The sequence below is a fragment of the Mustela nivalis genome, assembly GCF_964662115.1.
Source record: "Mustela nivalis genome assembly, chromosome: 6".
NCBI classification, from domain to species: Eukaryota; Metazoa; Chordata; class Mammalia; order Carnivora; family Mustelidae; genus Mustela; species Mustela nivalis.
The window spans coordinates 39,234,593-39,249,712 of NC_139025.1; the positions used below are offsets into that span (position 1 = coordinate 39,234,593).

The 15,120-nt window shown below is 36.8% G+C and overlaps 1 protein-coding gene across 4 annotated transcripts in view; it reads right to left on the reverse strand.

The window, feature by feature from the left end:
• Positions 1-15,120, reverse strand: part of SLC38A6 (solute carrier family 38 member 6) — an 80,103-nt gene that overhangs the window by 16,479 nt on the left and 48,504 nt on the right. For 3 of the 4 annotated variants that reach the window (XM_082734951.1, XM_082734948.1, XM_082734950.1), the window contains 7 exons: positions 11,266-11,331; positions 10,980-11,033; positions 9,257-9,336; positions 8,498-8,598; positions 2,596-2,720; positions 1,268-1,412; positions 1,063-1,157 (listed from right to left, as the gene is read on the reverse strand). In XM_082734951.1, coding sequence (XP_082591077.1) covers positions 1,063-1,157; positions 1,268-1,412; positions 2,596-2,720; positions 8,498-8,598; positions 9,257-9,336; positions 10,980-11,033; positions 11,266-11,331 — 666 coding nt within the window. Of the gene's footprint in view, positions 1-47; positions 885-1,062; positions 1,158-1,267; positions 1,413-2,595; positions 2,721-8,497; positions 8,599-9,256; positions 9,337-10,979; positions 11,034-11,265; positions 11,332-15,120 lie in introns of those variants that run through there. The other variant, XM_082734949.1, reaches the window with a different exon arrangement.

Consider the following 15,120-nt stretch of genomic DNA (forward strand, 5'->3'; position numbering starts at 1 on the left):
ACCCAAATGAGCTGAAATTTACATTCACGCAAAAACCTGCACACACATATTGATAGCAGCTTTATTCAGAACTTTGAAAGCAACCAAGAGGTCCTTCAACAGGTGAATGAGAAAACAAACTGGCACATCTATAAAATGGAGTATTTTCCAATGATAAAAAGAAACGAGTTATATGAAAATGCATGGAGGAAACTTAACTGCATTTTGTTAAGAGAAAGAAGCCAGCCTGAAAGGTTAGATAATAAATAATTCCAACTATATGACACTCTAGAAAAGGCTCACAGCGAAAGGCTCATAGTTTCTATGAAGTCACTCAAGAGATCAGTGATTGCTGATACCTGCATCAATAGTGAACTCTAAGGTAAGCTATGTACTTTAGTTAATAATACTGCATCAATATTGGCTCCTCAAGTGTAACAAATGTATCAGAGAAAGGCAAGATGTCAATAATAGAGGAAACTATGGGTGTACTGGTGGCGAGGGGATATAGAAGAACTCTGTACATTCTGTTCAATAGTTCTGCAAACATTCAATCTACCCTAAAAAACAAAATCTATTAATTAAAAAAAAAACCCAAAGATTGACTTAGTATACTGAAGAACATTTTGTATTTCTTATTTTAATTAAAACTGTTATAAAGCAACTTTCCCCTACATATTCCCACTTTGTTCTGCTTTTCTGATAATAATGTTTACAAAAATGTTTACCCATATAAAAAGGATTTATCCAAGGGGTCTCCAGAATTATTCCTTTTTTGCATACAGAGGTAAATTATTCTTCATAAGAAGAGGAAAATATTTCTTTCATTTATTAATCCAATTAAAAATGATTAGTGCTAAACTAAAATTCCCAACCAAAATTCCAAAGATGAGCAAAACAAAAGCCTGTGGAAATAAAAAGATAAAGAACAATTAAGAGTATTTTAAACCTCTACCTTCTCCAATAAAGTATATTACAGTTCAAAATATATTAACTTCCTTAATGTAAATAAAGTAGTTATAAAATGATGAATTATTTCTCAAAATAGAATTCTTAAAAAAAAATAAATAAAAGCTAACCTACCCCAAGCTTTTTCCTTGAGAGAAAATCCTCTCTGCTAAGTTTAAGATAAAATAGTCCTGGGAATACAAAAATCAGACATGTTGATGTACTGGAACCTTTGAACAGGAGGAAAAAATAAAATAAGTTATTGCCAGATTCAGATGTGAGGCTGGATGACAATGTTATCCAGTCTGTTCCATGGGATTTTTTGAAATAGAAAACTTACCAACTATACCAAATACATTCTTAATGTCAGGAACATATAATGCAAGCAAAACAATGATAATATTGAGTGCTAGAGTGATCAAAGAATGGCGAATCCATGAGAATGGAAAGTTGGAGAACAATATCATCATTAAAGCTTTACGTGCCTGTATAACAGAAAAAGAAACAGATTTAAGCAAAGAAAAAGTGTCAGAGCCAAAATACTTGCTTAGGGAAACACCGGTATAGTACAGTAATCGTGACATTCTTGTTCCCTGCACCACTTAGATTTTAAAAATATAACATAAACTATTATTATAAAGTATTTATGACACATGAACTAAGAAATATAACTGTGTGCGCTTCATAAAAAATATTTTAATTCTTGAAGAAATGTTCATATTCAATTTCTCTAAGTTGCATACTTTTCAAAATGACCAACAACAACATTATGTGATGAAATCTCAGAGAATCATTTTCATTAAATTCACACAGAGAAGAACAAAAGGTTAAAATAGAAAAAGAAATCATGCTATGGGAAAGAAACACCATTTATTACTTTATTTTATATTATCTGTTTTATAGCATATAAATATAAAAACTAGTTCATACTCCCCATTGCCAAAGTGGTCAGCCGACAGTCTCGCATCACACCAATGTTCATTTGCCACCCCAACCCCCACTGAGGCACGCCTGGCAGAGCAGTCCATACAGGTAGTGGGCCAAAGATCTCGAGGGCCCAGTTATTAGGGAGCTCAGTGTTTAGGGGTTCGAGACATTCATGCAGCACCATTCATACCCATTCATACCTAAAGCCTCTGTTTCCATTTTCTCAGAAATTCTTAAGATTCTTACATATGGCAACTAAATGCAGAAGGAAGATCTGTTCTGCCCCTTCATTATAATTCTCAAGTAAATAAAATATTTTGACTAAGATTAAATTAAAATGTCTATGTGAAAACAAATCTGCAATAAACCAGAAGGAGCTTATTTTTGCTGACTTGACTTTTGCCTCTTCATGCACATTCTTTTGAAAACAGAATACAGAATTAAAGAGGGGGGAAAACCTGAAACTTTAGAAGAACCATAGTCTCTAAATTGGAAACAATGCTGTGGGAGAGCGTAAATCTAAACTAAATCTCAAAAAGCACAAATCAGCTTAGTGGTTCACTGTTACTTCTGTGCTTTCATGGGGCCATATGCAAGTATGAGGTCTTTGATCAATTACTTGACAAATGAATAAGATACACAAGAGCTAGATGTGATTCAAACACTCTAGTCTGCAAAGAATTAGTGTTGCCATATTAGAGAGCTGCTACATTAAGCAACAAGCCCTTTAAGGATACTTACAGGGAAGTGGATTAGAGGGACTGTCAAAAGCACAGCAAATAGTATGCATAACTTCACAGTCATGACAACAACATCATGGGGCAAGTATGTGCTATAACCTTGCAGTAATTCTGACGCCACTTTGTCTGTAAAATAAAAAAATAATAAAGACCACATTATAAACCACTAAGATGTCAATTTCAGCAAAATTATTTTTCTTGCACAAACAGATCTTAACAAATGTTGGATTCCCAGTACCAAATCCATCTCTGGCCTTTCTCCTATCCTATCTGAAACACAGAGACATAAGTTAAATATCTTCTTGAAAATTACAATCTTATCTTTCAGTTAAACTAGAAACCAGCATAGGTAGGACCTCTAAAATTATGACGATGAACATATTTTTATATAAATATCTCTTTAGAACTCTTCCGTTATCTGAAGGTTCTGAACATTTAAGTTTGTCTTGTAAGGTGCTTTCACATGTATTACTGAAAGTGTATGATGTGTTCCCTTCCGATAACAATAAGACAGATAGCTAGGCTAAGAAATATTCACTGACTGTCCAAGATCACACCACACAAAGGGGAAGAGCTCTCAGAGCTAGACGCCCCACTTTTTTTTTTTTTTTTTTGGCACAAAAGTCAATACGTTTTCCTCAATACCGCAATGTTTTCTAGAATCTACATTTCTGTGCATGCTGCTGCTCCACCAACATTTCATCTGTAGATTCCTCTTCCCTAAGAAAATGTAGTTGTAGGGGCACCTGGGTGGCTCAGTGGGTTAAAGCCTCTGCTTTCAGCTCAGGTCGTGATCCCAGGGTCCTGGGATCAAGCCCAGCATCTGGCTCTCTGCTCAGCAGGGAGCCTGCTTCCACCTCTCTCTCTCTCTCTCTCTCTCTGCCTACTTGTGATCTCTGCCTGTCAAGTACATAAATAAAATCTTAACAAAAAAAAGAAAAGAAAACATAGTTGTAGGGAAACGGCTTACTCGGAGAGCCAGTGTGGTAATCAGGGAGAGAGTGTGTACACGCTGACCGTGCTTTGCTCTGTGCTGTTCCTCCAGTTTCACAATGTGTTCTGCACCCCCAGGTAGACAAGGGGCATGAAGAGTGAGCACTCTCAAGACCACTCCATATCCTACCTTGCAGGGAAAGATCAGTTTGTACTTAAAATGGAATGGTGCTTTTAAAATTTGAGAGTAATAGATATCAGAAAAGATGCTCTGGAGGAAATAAAAAACAAGGATCTAAAATATAACATCACAATAAGATGGACACACCCATAGAATAGAAAATGGATAAACACAGATGTACACATAAGCGGCAGTAGGCATTCTAAACAAAGAGCTACGGTGATTCTGAATCGGGAAAGGTAACAGTGACTTGGGGATGAGCAAGGAGGCAATCCCGGGAGGCTTGGGGAGAATCTTCATGATTTAGAGAATGGCAGGAAGGCAGAGGGCCCTGAATTCTGGGACTACACAAATTAATGTTCAAATTCCTCTACTTGCTATCACCTTAACTTCTCTGAGTATCTTGGTACTCAGTACATCTGTAAAATGGGGAAAATAATATTTTGACCTGTGGATTACTGAGAGCAGTAAATGAGATAATGTATGTGTGGGGACAGAGATTTTGTCTCAGAGCAAGAAGAGCACAGGCAGAAGCCCTAATGTAGCAAAGAGAATACGTAGCTGAGAAAATGAGTACCCAATGCTACTACAAAGGCTGAAGTAGGACGTGCTGTAGAGCAGACAGTAGTGGGTGATAATGTCCAGAAAAGGCATTTAAGACCCAGAAGCAGAGCTCTTCATAGGTAAACCCTATGAAGTGGGCCACAGAGACGCAATGACTTATAAAGACTGGTGTATTATGATCTGAACTAAGCATGAAGAAAAAGATACCCAAAACAGAAATAACAGTTAGGAGGATACTGTCATAATCACTGGGAGGTAAGGAGAAACTGAACTAGACCAGTGATAAAGAAAATGGGAGAGAAATGAATTGTCTAACATATCAATGAACTCATGATGTGAGACTAGTGGACTAAGAGATTAAGAAAAGCCAAGAAAGCTGGGTTCTTGTTTCCAAATCTGAGATATCTGTGAGCCTTTGAAAAAACACGGTAAACTTTTATTTCCACTTTCTGAATCATGAAAATGAGCTATTAACACAGATTGCTTAACAATTTTGTAGACTTTTAAAACGGTCTGATTATGATGTAACATTTGGGCATTGGCTTGGTTCCCCAGAGGAACACTTCTTCTCCCTCAACTTATAATACCTTAACATCCATAAAGAGCCAGTATTATTAATCTAGATACGTATAGGCCCCTGTAGTCTGACAAAATTGAGATATTAACCAAGCATGGGATAAAAGGATCCTAAGCAGCTTCAGAAGCCTGAAGAACTAGATTTATTATAAATTCAAACTATCTGTTACATATCCACTTTCTACTTTCCCAGGTCTGAGACAGTCAATTCTGTGTTCTTAGCTGAGCCTTAACATATGTAAGGGATAGAGTACAACACACTTCCCTGAATTCAGATAAATCCCTATAAATCTCAGTAAGGATCTGACGGTGATCTCTTCAAGTTATGTATGCCATTAAGTCAGGAGGCTGTCCTGTGTAAGACACATTGTCAAACCATATGAAGTTCATAAAGATTACCAGAGAGTAGCAGAAAGATCACTGGATTCGTATTCAGGAGACATGCTACTAAGTGTGTGACTGACAGGTCACTTCACTTCTTTGGGCTTCAGCTGCTCATTTACGAAATGAGTTGGAAGGCCTCAACTTATGACTACTAGCCCTTTTGATAATTGTTCAATCAACATTTTTTTTCCATAAGACTGATGGCTACTGTTATCTCGATAGAAATATACCATAAAAGATGCTCCTCAAATATAATTAACCCCCCACAAGCTAATGTAAACAGCAAAATCAGTATCTGAATCCTATAAATCTTTTTTTGAAGATTTTATTTATTTATTTATTTATTTGAGAGAGAGAGAGAGAGAGAGCAAGCATGCAAGAGAGCACAAGCAGGGGGAGCAGCAGAGGGAGAGGGAGAAGCAGGCTCTCTGCTCAGCAGCCTGCTGACCAGGGAGCCTGATGTGGAACTCATTCCCAGGATTCTGAGATCATGACCTGAGCTGAAAGCAGATGTTTAACTGACTGAGCCACCCAGGCACCCTAGCTGAATCTTTGTGTGTCTCTGGAGGAGAATTACTTTTATATCATTCTTTTTAATCTATCACCTACTTATGTGTTCACGTAACAACAGGTGGGCAGGTATACAGACAGGCAGGTAGGTATGTAGGTAGGCAGGTAGGTAGGCAGATAAAGATACACAGATATGCCTGTAGCTTAAGTGAGCCAGGTTCTTCAAAAGCTCACTAACTAAAACTTGTTATGAAATGAAGGAATGATGAAGGGATGAAGGAAATCTAGGTTCTACAGTGTAATTCCCTATGAGGCAACATGGTAATAAAAGCACTGACTCTGGAGAAAGGTCAGAACTGGATTCAAATTGCAGCTCGTTATTCATTAGCTGCAGGTATCTGGCCAGCCGAACCACTCACCCTATGTGAACCTCTAAGGGTTCAATTAAGCAATGTATACAATATCCTGGGCACTCATGGAATAAATTTTAGCTCAATAGATGTATTAGTGGCTATCCTTTCTCTACTTTCCCTTCAGTCTAAGCTTTCTTACAATTTAGTACAGCAACTCATGGTCATTCACATAACTATTCCTCAGGAATCCTGGAGAATGGCAGGCCATTTGTGGTTTCTTCCAGAAAGCTATTTATCCATGAGGAGGAGGAGGTCTATTTTTTGGATTTTTTTCTCAATGTCAAAGATCTCTAAATAGAAAAGTATTTGTGCCAGGTGACAGTTTTACCTTAGAAAAATATACAGCTATTCTGTTATATTAAGTTTCTGCTAAGCCCCAACAAGGAACCTGTTACAGTATCCTACTGACATAGAAAAGTACTACTGAGCTCAAGTCTGTGCAAAAGTTTAAAAATCCAACAACCAAAACTAGAGCTTATGTAGTTCAAGAATCCTGTTTCATTAGCAATGATCAAAAAAGCTTAACCATCTGCCTTAAATTTCTTTGTAGTTTATCCAGCAGGGTACCATAGTCATGCTGAAAATAAAGCTTTTCCTGATGGTGTACACAGAGCTTTATTATACTCCTCTTATCTACATGAGTATAAAAAGCAAGAGCAGATTTAAATTAATGAATAGCCTTTATTACCGTTAAAATAGCACAGATAATAAGAAAGGGACTACACAGCAATTACAATTTTCTCATATGCTGAGAACTCCAAGACCATATTTAAACATAGTACTGTAGACTTACCATATTTAACTTAAATTCCATTAAAGATAGTGAGAAGTAAAGGTCTGAAAAACTCAACACCTGAAGTTATAAAATAACTACAATACTAATGATAATAATAGTAGTAACCACCAGTAGTAGCTCTTCTTTGTGGAAGGCTGCTATGTGCCAGATACTATATCAGGCATGTTTAACTCATTTCCTCCTCAATACAACTCTACATAATTATCCCTGTCACAGATTAGGAGATGAAGAGATTACAAGGTGACCTTCCTGTTCAAGGTCACATTAGCTATTTAGGGCAGACTAGTTTTCCGTACCACATTTGTTGGATTTCAAAATCATACTCTTTCCAATGGGATTAGGAAAGGTAGCTGGTTTAGTAAAGGTAGCTGTGGAAGTAAACATTGTCCAAAAACTTGTCAGACTTGGAAAAACTCTGGGAGAGAAGGAAAGTGCCATTAGAAGTAATCATGGCTGTTTAACACCTGCAGCACAGGCACAAGGGTATCAACCATGAAATTAATCAGTCATAACAGCTAAATATCACCAGAGCTTTAACAGCCATTTACTCGGAGAGTTGTTATAAAAGCACTCAGAAGCTGAAAAATGTAATAAAAATTGACAAACTGTGTGCAATCTATTATAAGGGCTTTGTTTGCAAATTAAATATGTTTGCAAATTAAAGAGCCTACAACATTTTCCTTGTTCTAGACTTCTAAGTTTTACTTTTTCTTAAGGTTCTTCTTGGACAGGGAAAAAAACACATACCAAGCAGGCAATTTTCCAAAAATAAATAAAAATTTACTTTTATTGTAAGAATTTAAAAAAATCCTTTACAGAATTTATGGGAAAAGATCATGGTGCATCATGGAATGCACATTGTCAAATTGTGTGAAGCAAGTCTGAAGGCATACGACCATAACCTAAGCGTATAACCATAACCAAGTGTAAACCCTTTCCTTTCTTAACTTGTTCTTCTGAAATTAAGATGATTGATTCTCCCTACCTCCCAAACTGAACTGCAGTGTAACATATTGAATTCTCAAATTAAAAAATAAAATCATTATTGCACATTTTTTTCTTGTGGAAAGACAACAATATCCCTAAGCTTACTTAGGTGTTTAAGAAAATTTTCATATGACATTATTAATCATTTTTTTTAAAGATTTTATTTATTTATTTGACAGAGAGAGACACAGCGAGAGAGGTAACACAAGCAGGGAGCGGCAGAGAGAGAGGGAGAAGTAGGCTTCCTGCCGAGCATGCAGCCCGATGCGGGGCTTGATCCCAGGATCCTGGGATTGTGACCTGAGCTGAAAGCAGACACTTAATGAATGAGTCATCCAGGCGCCCCTGAAGTTATTAATCTTGAACTTGATCCACATGTATTAAAAGGAAGAAAATCAGTTTTTTTAAAGCCCATAAAGCTACTACAGTACTGCACTGAATTTTAGCAGCCTAAACAAATTAACTTATTAATGAAAGGCAGAAACAAAGTCTATATTCAGGTGTGACATCAACTATAGAATGATTTCTTTTGTCATTGGTAATTAAATAAAATACTTACCATAAAAAGTGAGGTACCCAAAGAGTGCAGATACAAAATAAATGAGAAAACTTAAAACAATTGCTGTATGGGTTACATTTTGCATTCTTTTCTTTGAAGGGCTAAAAGACAAAAATGGCAAAAGTAGAAACTATGATCTGAATTATATCTAAAGAAACAAATATCTCCCAAGCTAGTTGTCAAGAGGATTCCTTAATTGCTCAAGACCTACTTTATTAATAACTATATATCAGAATTTCTGATTTGAAATTACTGCGCAAAGATTATGCTTCCAGGAAACATTCTCAAGTTGGATGGAAATAACTCTCAATTGTTTTTATTTTTTTTGTGTCTGTAGATATTTATTTTTTTTTCCAACTTCAGGTTATCTTTATTAATAATATTAATAGGGATCACATTAAATTTATATATTAACTCGGAGAGAATTTGCATATTTAGCATATTGAGTTGTTCTTTTTTTACTTTTTTTTTTTTAATTATGTTCAATAAGCCAGCATATCATTTGTTTTGTTTTAAACTAACACTTAGGGGCACCTGGCTGGCTCGGTTTGTAGGGCATGTTTCAGAGTTGTGAGTTCAAGCCCCACACTGGGTGCAGAATTTACTTAAAGACAAAATCTTCAAAACAAATAAATAAACTAACACTTAGAATCCAGTGATAGGAAAGAATGATTCATAAAGGAGAATGTCATTTGATCTGAAAGACTAAGTAAAAAGAAGTTCTTAATATACTTAAAATATTTCAGGATCCTATGGTACCTTTGAAGTTCACAGTATATTGGCAATATGGAGGTATGGCAGAGAAATGAAAAAGCCATGGTAGGTATGGCATAAACACTCTGGAAAAGAATTTAAAAAGATGAAATTATTAAATGCTGTTCTAGTGAAGCCACTACTTCAATTGATAATAAACTCAGGTCCAAAAAAAAAAAAAAATCAATTTGGTCAAATTTATTTCAGCTTGCACAAATCATCTCTTTATAAAATAAGGTGTTTTGTTTTGTTTTTAAAGAGAGAGACACAAGTATGGTCACCAACAAATGTTTTGCTTGATTGTTTAGACCTCCTGTCCTAGCCACAGTATTTCTTGGCTGGCTTCTATAGCATGTTCATGGTACCACCAACCGAATCTAAGGGAATACCGAAAATACTAATTACATCTTAGCATTTTTAACTAGGATCTGTTTCAATGGGAATGATTATGATATATTCTAGACTGACAAATTCTTAAAGATCCACTGAAATGCACAAACATAAGTGTTTTCTTAATTAAAATACTTAAGAGCCAGAGGAAGTTATAAAGCAAACAAAAATTATCATCTAAGTGAAAATACTGTCTTTATATAATGAATGGTGATGATTTACTTTCTCTTTTTTACCATAAAAAGATTTCCCTCTAACAACTTTAGGCTCTTTGACAAAAACTCCAGATGAGTGAAGACCTGTCTTAAAATATAATGCCTCCTAAAATATCTGAAGGGAGCTGCAAAGGAAAGCTATAGCATTTCCTGAGGCTGGATTAGGGGAATGAGAATTTAATTCACAATTTCTTTTAAATATATTGCTCAATGTCCTGGCTTGTCAATTACTCTACAGAGATCTTTAAGGCAGATAGCCTTTACCATGTAAAGGACGTAGTAATCTCCCTTATGGAACCAGAGAGACATTTCTTATTGAAAAACTGAGGATAAAAAAGGAAAATTCTTCATGGAGGACTTAGCACACTAACATGCTACACTAATTGAGTTGTGCCAGAGTGGAGGGGATTCTAGTATCTGGGACTTAGATTTCAACAGAAGCAAAAAATGTAGAAGTTTCAGAAGAAACTGGTGGCAACGGGAAGACTTTGGGCTCTTCTGGAATAGTAAAGTAGACATCCATCCATATCACAGCTCCTGTCTCCTCTGCCAGTGCTCAGGGGCTCTTAAAGACACTTCCAGGATCCTGGTTCCCAGAGATGGCAAGGAGACTTGGTCTTCTAGTCTCTACTCCAAGCATCATAAATTTCAACTTTGGAATGTCAGCCAGAAGATACATTGGCAACACTCACTTGCTGATCCAATGATGAGGCTGTTTAGCTACAGACTGAGGTTCTACTCACTGGGGAGGAGTTTTTGATATAATTGGCTATTTAGCTTTACAAGTCCAGAGGGCAACAGGAAGTCTGTATCCACAGAGGACCTTATTGGCCAGACCAGACATTTGGTAAATCTGTTCTTTTAGGCAGTGGCCCATTTAAAACAAGCTCCATTTTAAATGCATGCCAAAAAAAAAAAAAAAAAAAAAAAAAAAGGTGGCTGTTTCATAATGGGCCACCCTGTGTTAAATAATATTATTCTTCTGGTAGGCAACCCTATACTTAACACTTTCATGAAAATTAATTAGTTACAGGTACAAAGACCTAAGAGACCCTGTTATACAAATCTCTTAAAACTTGAAATGTGAAAAATCAACCAAAAGTATCTGTTAATAACTTACACACCTCTTTGGAGAAATGAAAGAGCCTTGGTTTACAATCATCTGTAGCATTTGAAATCTGTTTAAGAGAATTGAGGGGAAAAAGAGAAACCAGCAGTCATTAAAAGTCAGAATACATCAACAAAAATGATGTATTTATTATTAGTAGGCTTTCAAATAAAAATATTTCAAAACAAAGTTCCAAATTGCAATATAGTCATTAATTTTTCATTAATTAGGAAAAAATTCATTATTAGTCTGATTCCTTTTTTAGCTTAAAAAAAAGGAAGAAACAAAATATAAACTATTACCTGGAAGTATTGCTCTACATAATTTAATGGCAGAGGACAAGGAATGGACCACTTTTTAATTATTACCTGTAAAAATAAATAGAATCCACACTCAAGATTATTTCTTGTAAAATTCATGACAAGAAATTGATTTCAAACAGGTCAGCATTATTTTGATTAAACTAATACCATATCAAATAATAGCTATTTGATAGCTAAAGATTCTTTGCTCATATTGTTTTTTTCCAGTTAGAATGGGTCATCCTTTAACATGGTTACCTATCTTGAGGGGAGAGGGGATGCTATATATCTGTCTAGCGGGGTTCTCCCCCATTAAAGATGGAGAGTCTTCTCATGTCAACTTTCAAAACCCCAAAAGCATCAAGGCATTAAAAAAAAAGTACACTCAAAGTGGGAACATGATGTTTTTAGTGACAATGGTATATATACTATGGCTATTTGTGGACCTGGCACCAGTAGCAGATAGAGAAAAATTAACAGCAGTTTGGGAAATGGCCACAAGCAGAAAGAAGTAGGGAACTCAAGCAAAGCAGGAATTTAGGGATTTCTGATGGAGAAGTTCTGCACTGCTGACTTTTTTAAGACTTGTATTACTTTTAACAAATGTAGATAAAGCAGGCTAAGAAAAGTGCACATAGCTAGCAAGCTCTAGCTGTTAAAAAGAAATCTTTAAAAAATTCAAAGAAATCCAGAGGGATGAAAATCTCTCGGGATTTTACTCTGGATTGTGGTACCACCCTCCTCGACCTACACTTGTGGTTGTGTGGACATTACCACTGTTGCAGTAGTTTCAGGGCACGTAATTACTCTGCAAATATTTGCTCCAGGCTGGAACCCAGCATCCACAGGGGCAAGGGAGAATAAAGGAAGCATTTGTCCTTAGCAGGAGACCAATAAGTAAATACTAGTCCTATTGCTCTTTGGTATTTATCTAGTTTTTGATTTTAACTAATTCAAACAAAATTTTATATACTGATAAAACAAATCTAAGAAAAACATACACTTCTATAGTTAAGTTAATGAGTGAGCTAAAGAATTACTCTTTATTAAAACCCTCACCAACTAAAAAGAAAAGGAAATAAAAGGATAAACTGAGCAAGTTGCTTGGATATTTCTAGGTAGGTTTTCAATATGAAATAAAACTAAATGGTCAACTTACCAAGACGGGGAAAAAAATCAAAAGCGATAATTTCAAATCTGTTTTCTGATATGTTTTCAAAAAAGTATGAGGAGGGGGCAAGACAGAAGCTAGAGCAGCAGGGTGGTTCCTGGTCTCTCTCTCAGCGCTACTTCAAATTCAGTGTTGCACATCTCCCCCTTAGTAGCAGTGGTGTGGAGGTGGCAGCAACCATGTACTGAGCACCTGTGTACCAAGGACTTTGACAAGGTCGGAATGTGAGTGAGCTCATTTATTTTATTAGCTATTATTATTACTTGGCTTGGCAATCAAAATATTTCAAAACATGCTCCAAAATACAATGTAATGATTCTTTCATTCATTTTTAAATAAATTTCTAATTAATGCAAAGGTCATTAGCAGTTTGGTATTATATTAACATAAAATTCAGTTACCATAGCTAATTTCCCTGCAGACTCCTATCCCAAGCCCAAGCCTGCCCAGTGGGATGGTGAGATGTGCTGTTCTATAAAGTACAGTACAGAATGGGAATAGAAAGACACCCAACAACAAAGTGTGATGGGGAGGGCTTGCTCAGGTTGTAGATAGAACATGGTAAGAAGAGAACTCCAGGGGTTAGAAAGGCAGAGGGAAAAATAATTCACTGGCATCAAAGGCCCTTCTTTCTAAGTTCTTCTCATCTTTCGAGGTGCAGCTCAAGTTTAATTTCCTTCTCTCTGTCAACTGCTATGACTCTTATTCTGAAGCAAGTAAAGCAATAATTATGTATTATCGACATGGTTCTCTGTTGTTTTCCAATCAATTTTTCTCATCTCTCCTATGAGACTGACAGATCCGTAAGTGACCACCAGTCTATCTGAAGCACTGATCATGCCTCACTCAGTGCTCAGAACAAGCAAGGATTCTGACTATGAACCATCCACAAAGTTTTCTATTTTGATTACTGGCTCATTAAAATATTACTTAAAATACTAATCTGCATTCAAGACAGAACTTTTGGAAAGAATGGCAATCCATTTGTTTTCTAAAATGGACTGAAAAAGGTAAGTCCATCTGGTTACTGTCATTCTGAGTCACTGCTAAAATAAAATGGATTTTAAAAATTTTAGATATTTCAGAGGGGGCAAAATTTTATTTTAAAATTTTTAGACAAAATAAAGATCTGGGACAACAGATAAGACTAGGTTTGGGGGCACCTGAGTGGCTCAGTTGGTTGAGCTTCAGACTCTTGATCTCAGCTCAGGTCCTGATCTCAGGGTCATGAGTTTGAGTCCTATGTTGGGCTCCACACTAGACCTGGAGACTGCTTTAAAAAAAAAAATTTTTTTTTAAAGACTTAAGTTTTGCTTTCCATCTGGTAGCAGGCATCTGCTCCAAGGTCAGCCAAGATGGGCGTTTAAAGTACATCCAGGAGCTATGGAGGAAGAAGCAGTCTGGTGTAATGCACTTTCTTCTCAGGGTGCACTGCTGGCAGTACCCACAGCTCTGTAGGGCACCCCCCCACCCCGCAAATTCCCCACCCAAGCCAGCTGATAAAGGCCAAGCAAGGTTATGTAATATATCAGATTCACCACAGTGGCCCCAAATACCATTCCTAACAGTGAGACCTCGAGCAAGCCCGTCCCATCATGGTGCTAACCAGCTAAGGTTTCCCAGAAGCCTTCAGTGGGCTGCAGAGAGCCAACTGGATGCCACTGTGGGTCTCTGAGAGTCCTGAATTCTTACTGGGTTGGCAAAGATTCCAGGTACAAATTCTTCGAGGTTATCCTCATTGATCCATTCCATAAAGCCATGAGAAGAAATCCTGACACCAAATCAGCCCACAAGCACCGGATGACACAAGGCCACCAGAGCCGTGAGAAAGGGTCACGGGTTCCAGCACCCCATGAATGGTTCTTGCATGGGGTAGACACAATACTCTCTGCTAATATAAGGAATGTTTGTAAAATCCTTACCTGATCAACAATTTAGCTCAGTCATGGCTGCTTTAAAGTGTTCTTTGTCAAAATGAGTTCTCTGTAGATTGTTTCATGAATGCATTGTCAAATTATGAAAGTTAAAGTGCAATAATGTTTGAAGACTGTAAGTGATGGTGTGTCTTGTTCCTAATAAGATAAACGCTTTTGTCTTTGCTTTACGTCATTAGGGAGTTTATATGCCAGTGTTTAAAATGCTGTTCAGGGGGCACGTGGGTGGCTCAGTGGGTTAAGCCTCTGCCTTTGGCCCAGGTCATGATCCCAGGGTCCTGGGACCGAGCCCCTCATCGGGCTCTCTGCTCGGCAGAGAGCCTGCTTCCCCCTCTCTCTCTGCCTGCCTCTCTGCCTACTTGTGATCTCTCTCTCTCTGTCAAATAAATAAATAAAATCTTAAAAAAAAATAAATAAAATGCTGTTCAGTATAATAGGTGTAAAATAAATTCCATAAAAGTGGATGGCAGAAGCTAGCCACGTCACTTACGGGCACATGTAATGAAACCTACAGCTTCACTGGGGTGATATAATATTCTGCTGGTTTACTTTCAAATGGTTGTTTTTAGGGGTTTGGTAAGAACAAGCTTTTTAAATTGGATTTTGCTTGAAAATGTGAAGAAAATCCAAATCCCTTATCATGATCATATGCAGAATAATAAAGTTAACTAGGGCCCACATTTTTAGGTTTAATCCAATATTCCACTTAAGTAATTGTTGCTTTTCAAAGAATAGTTTTAAAGAATGCCA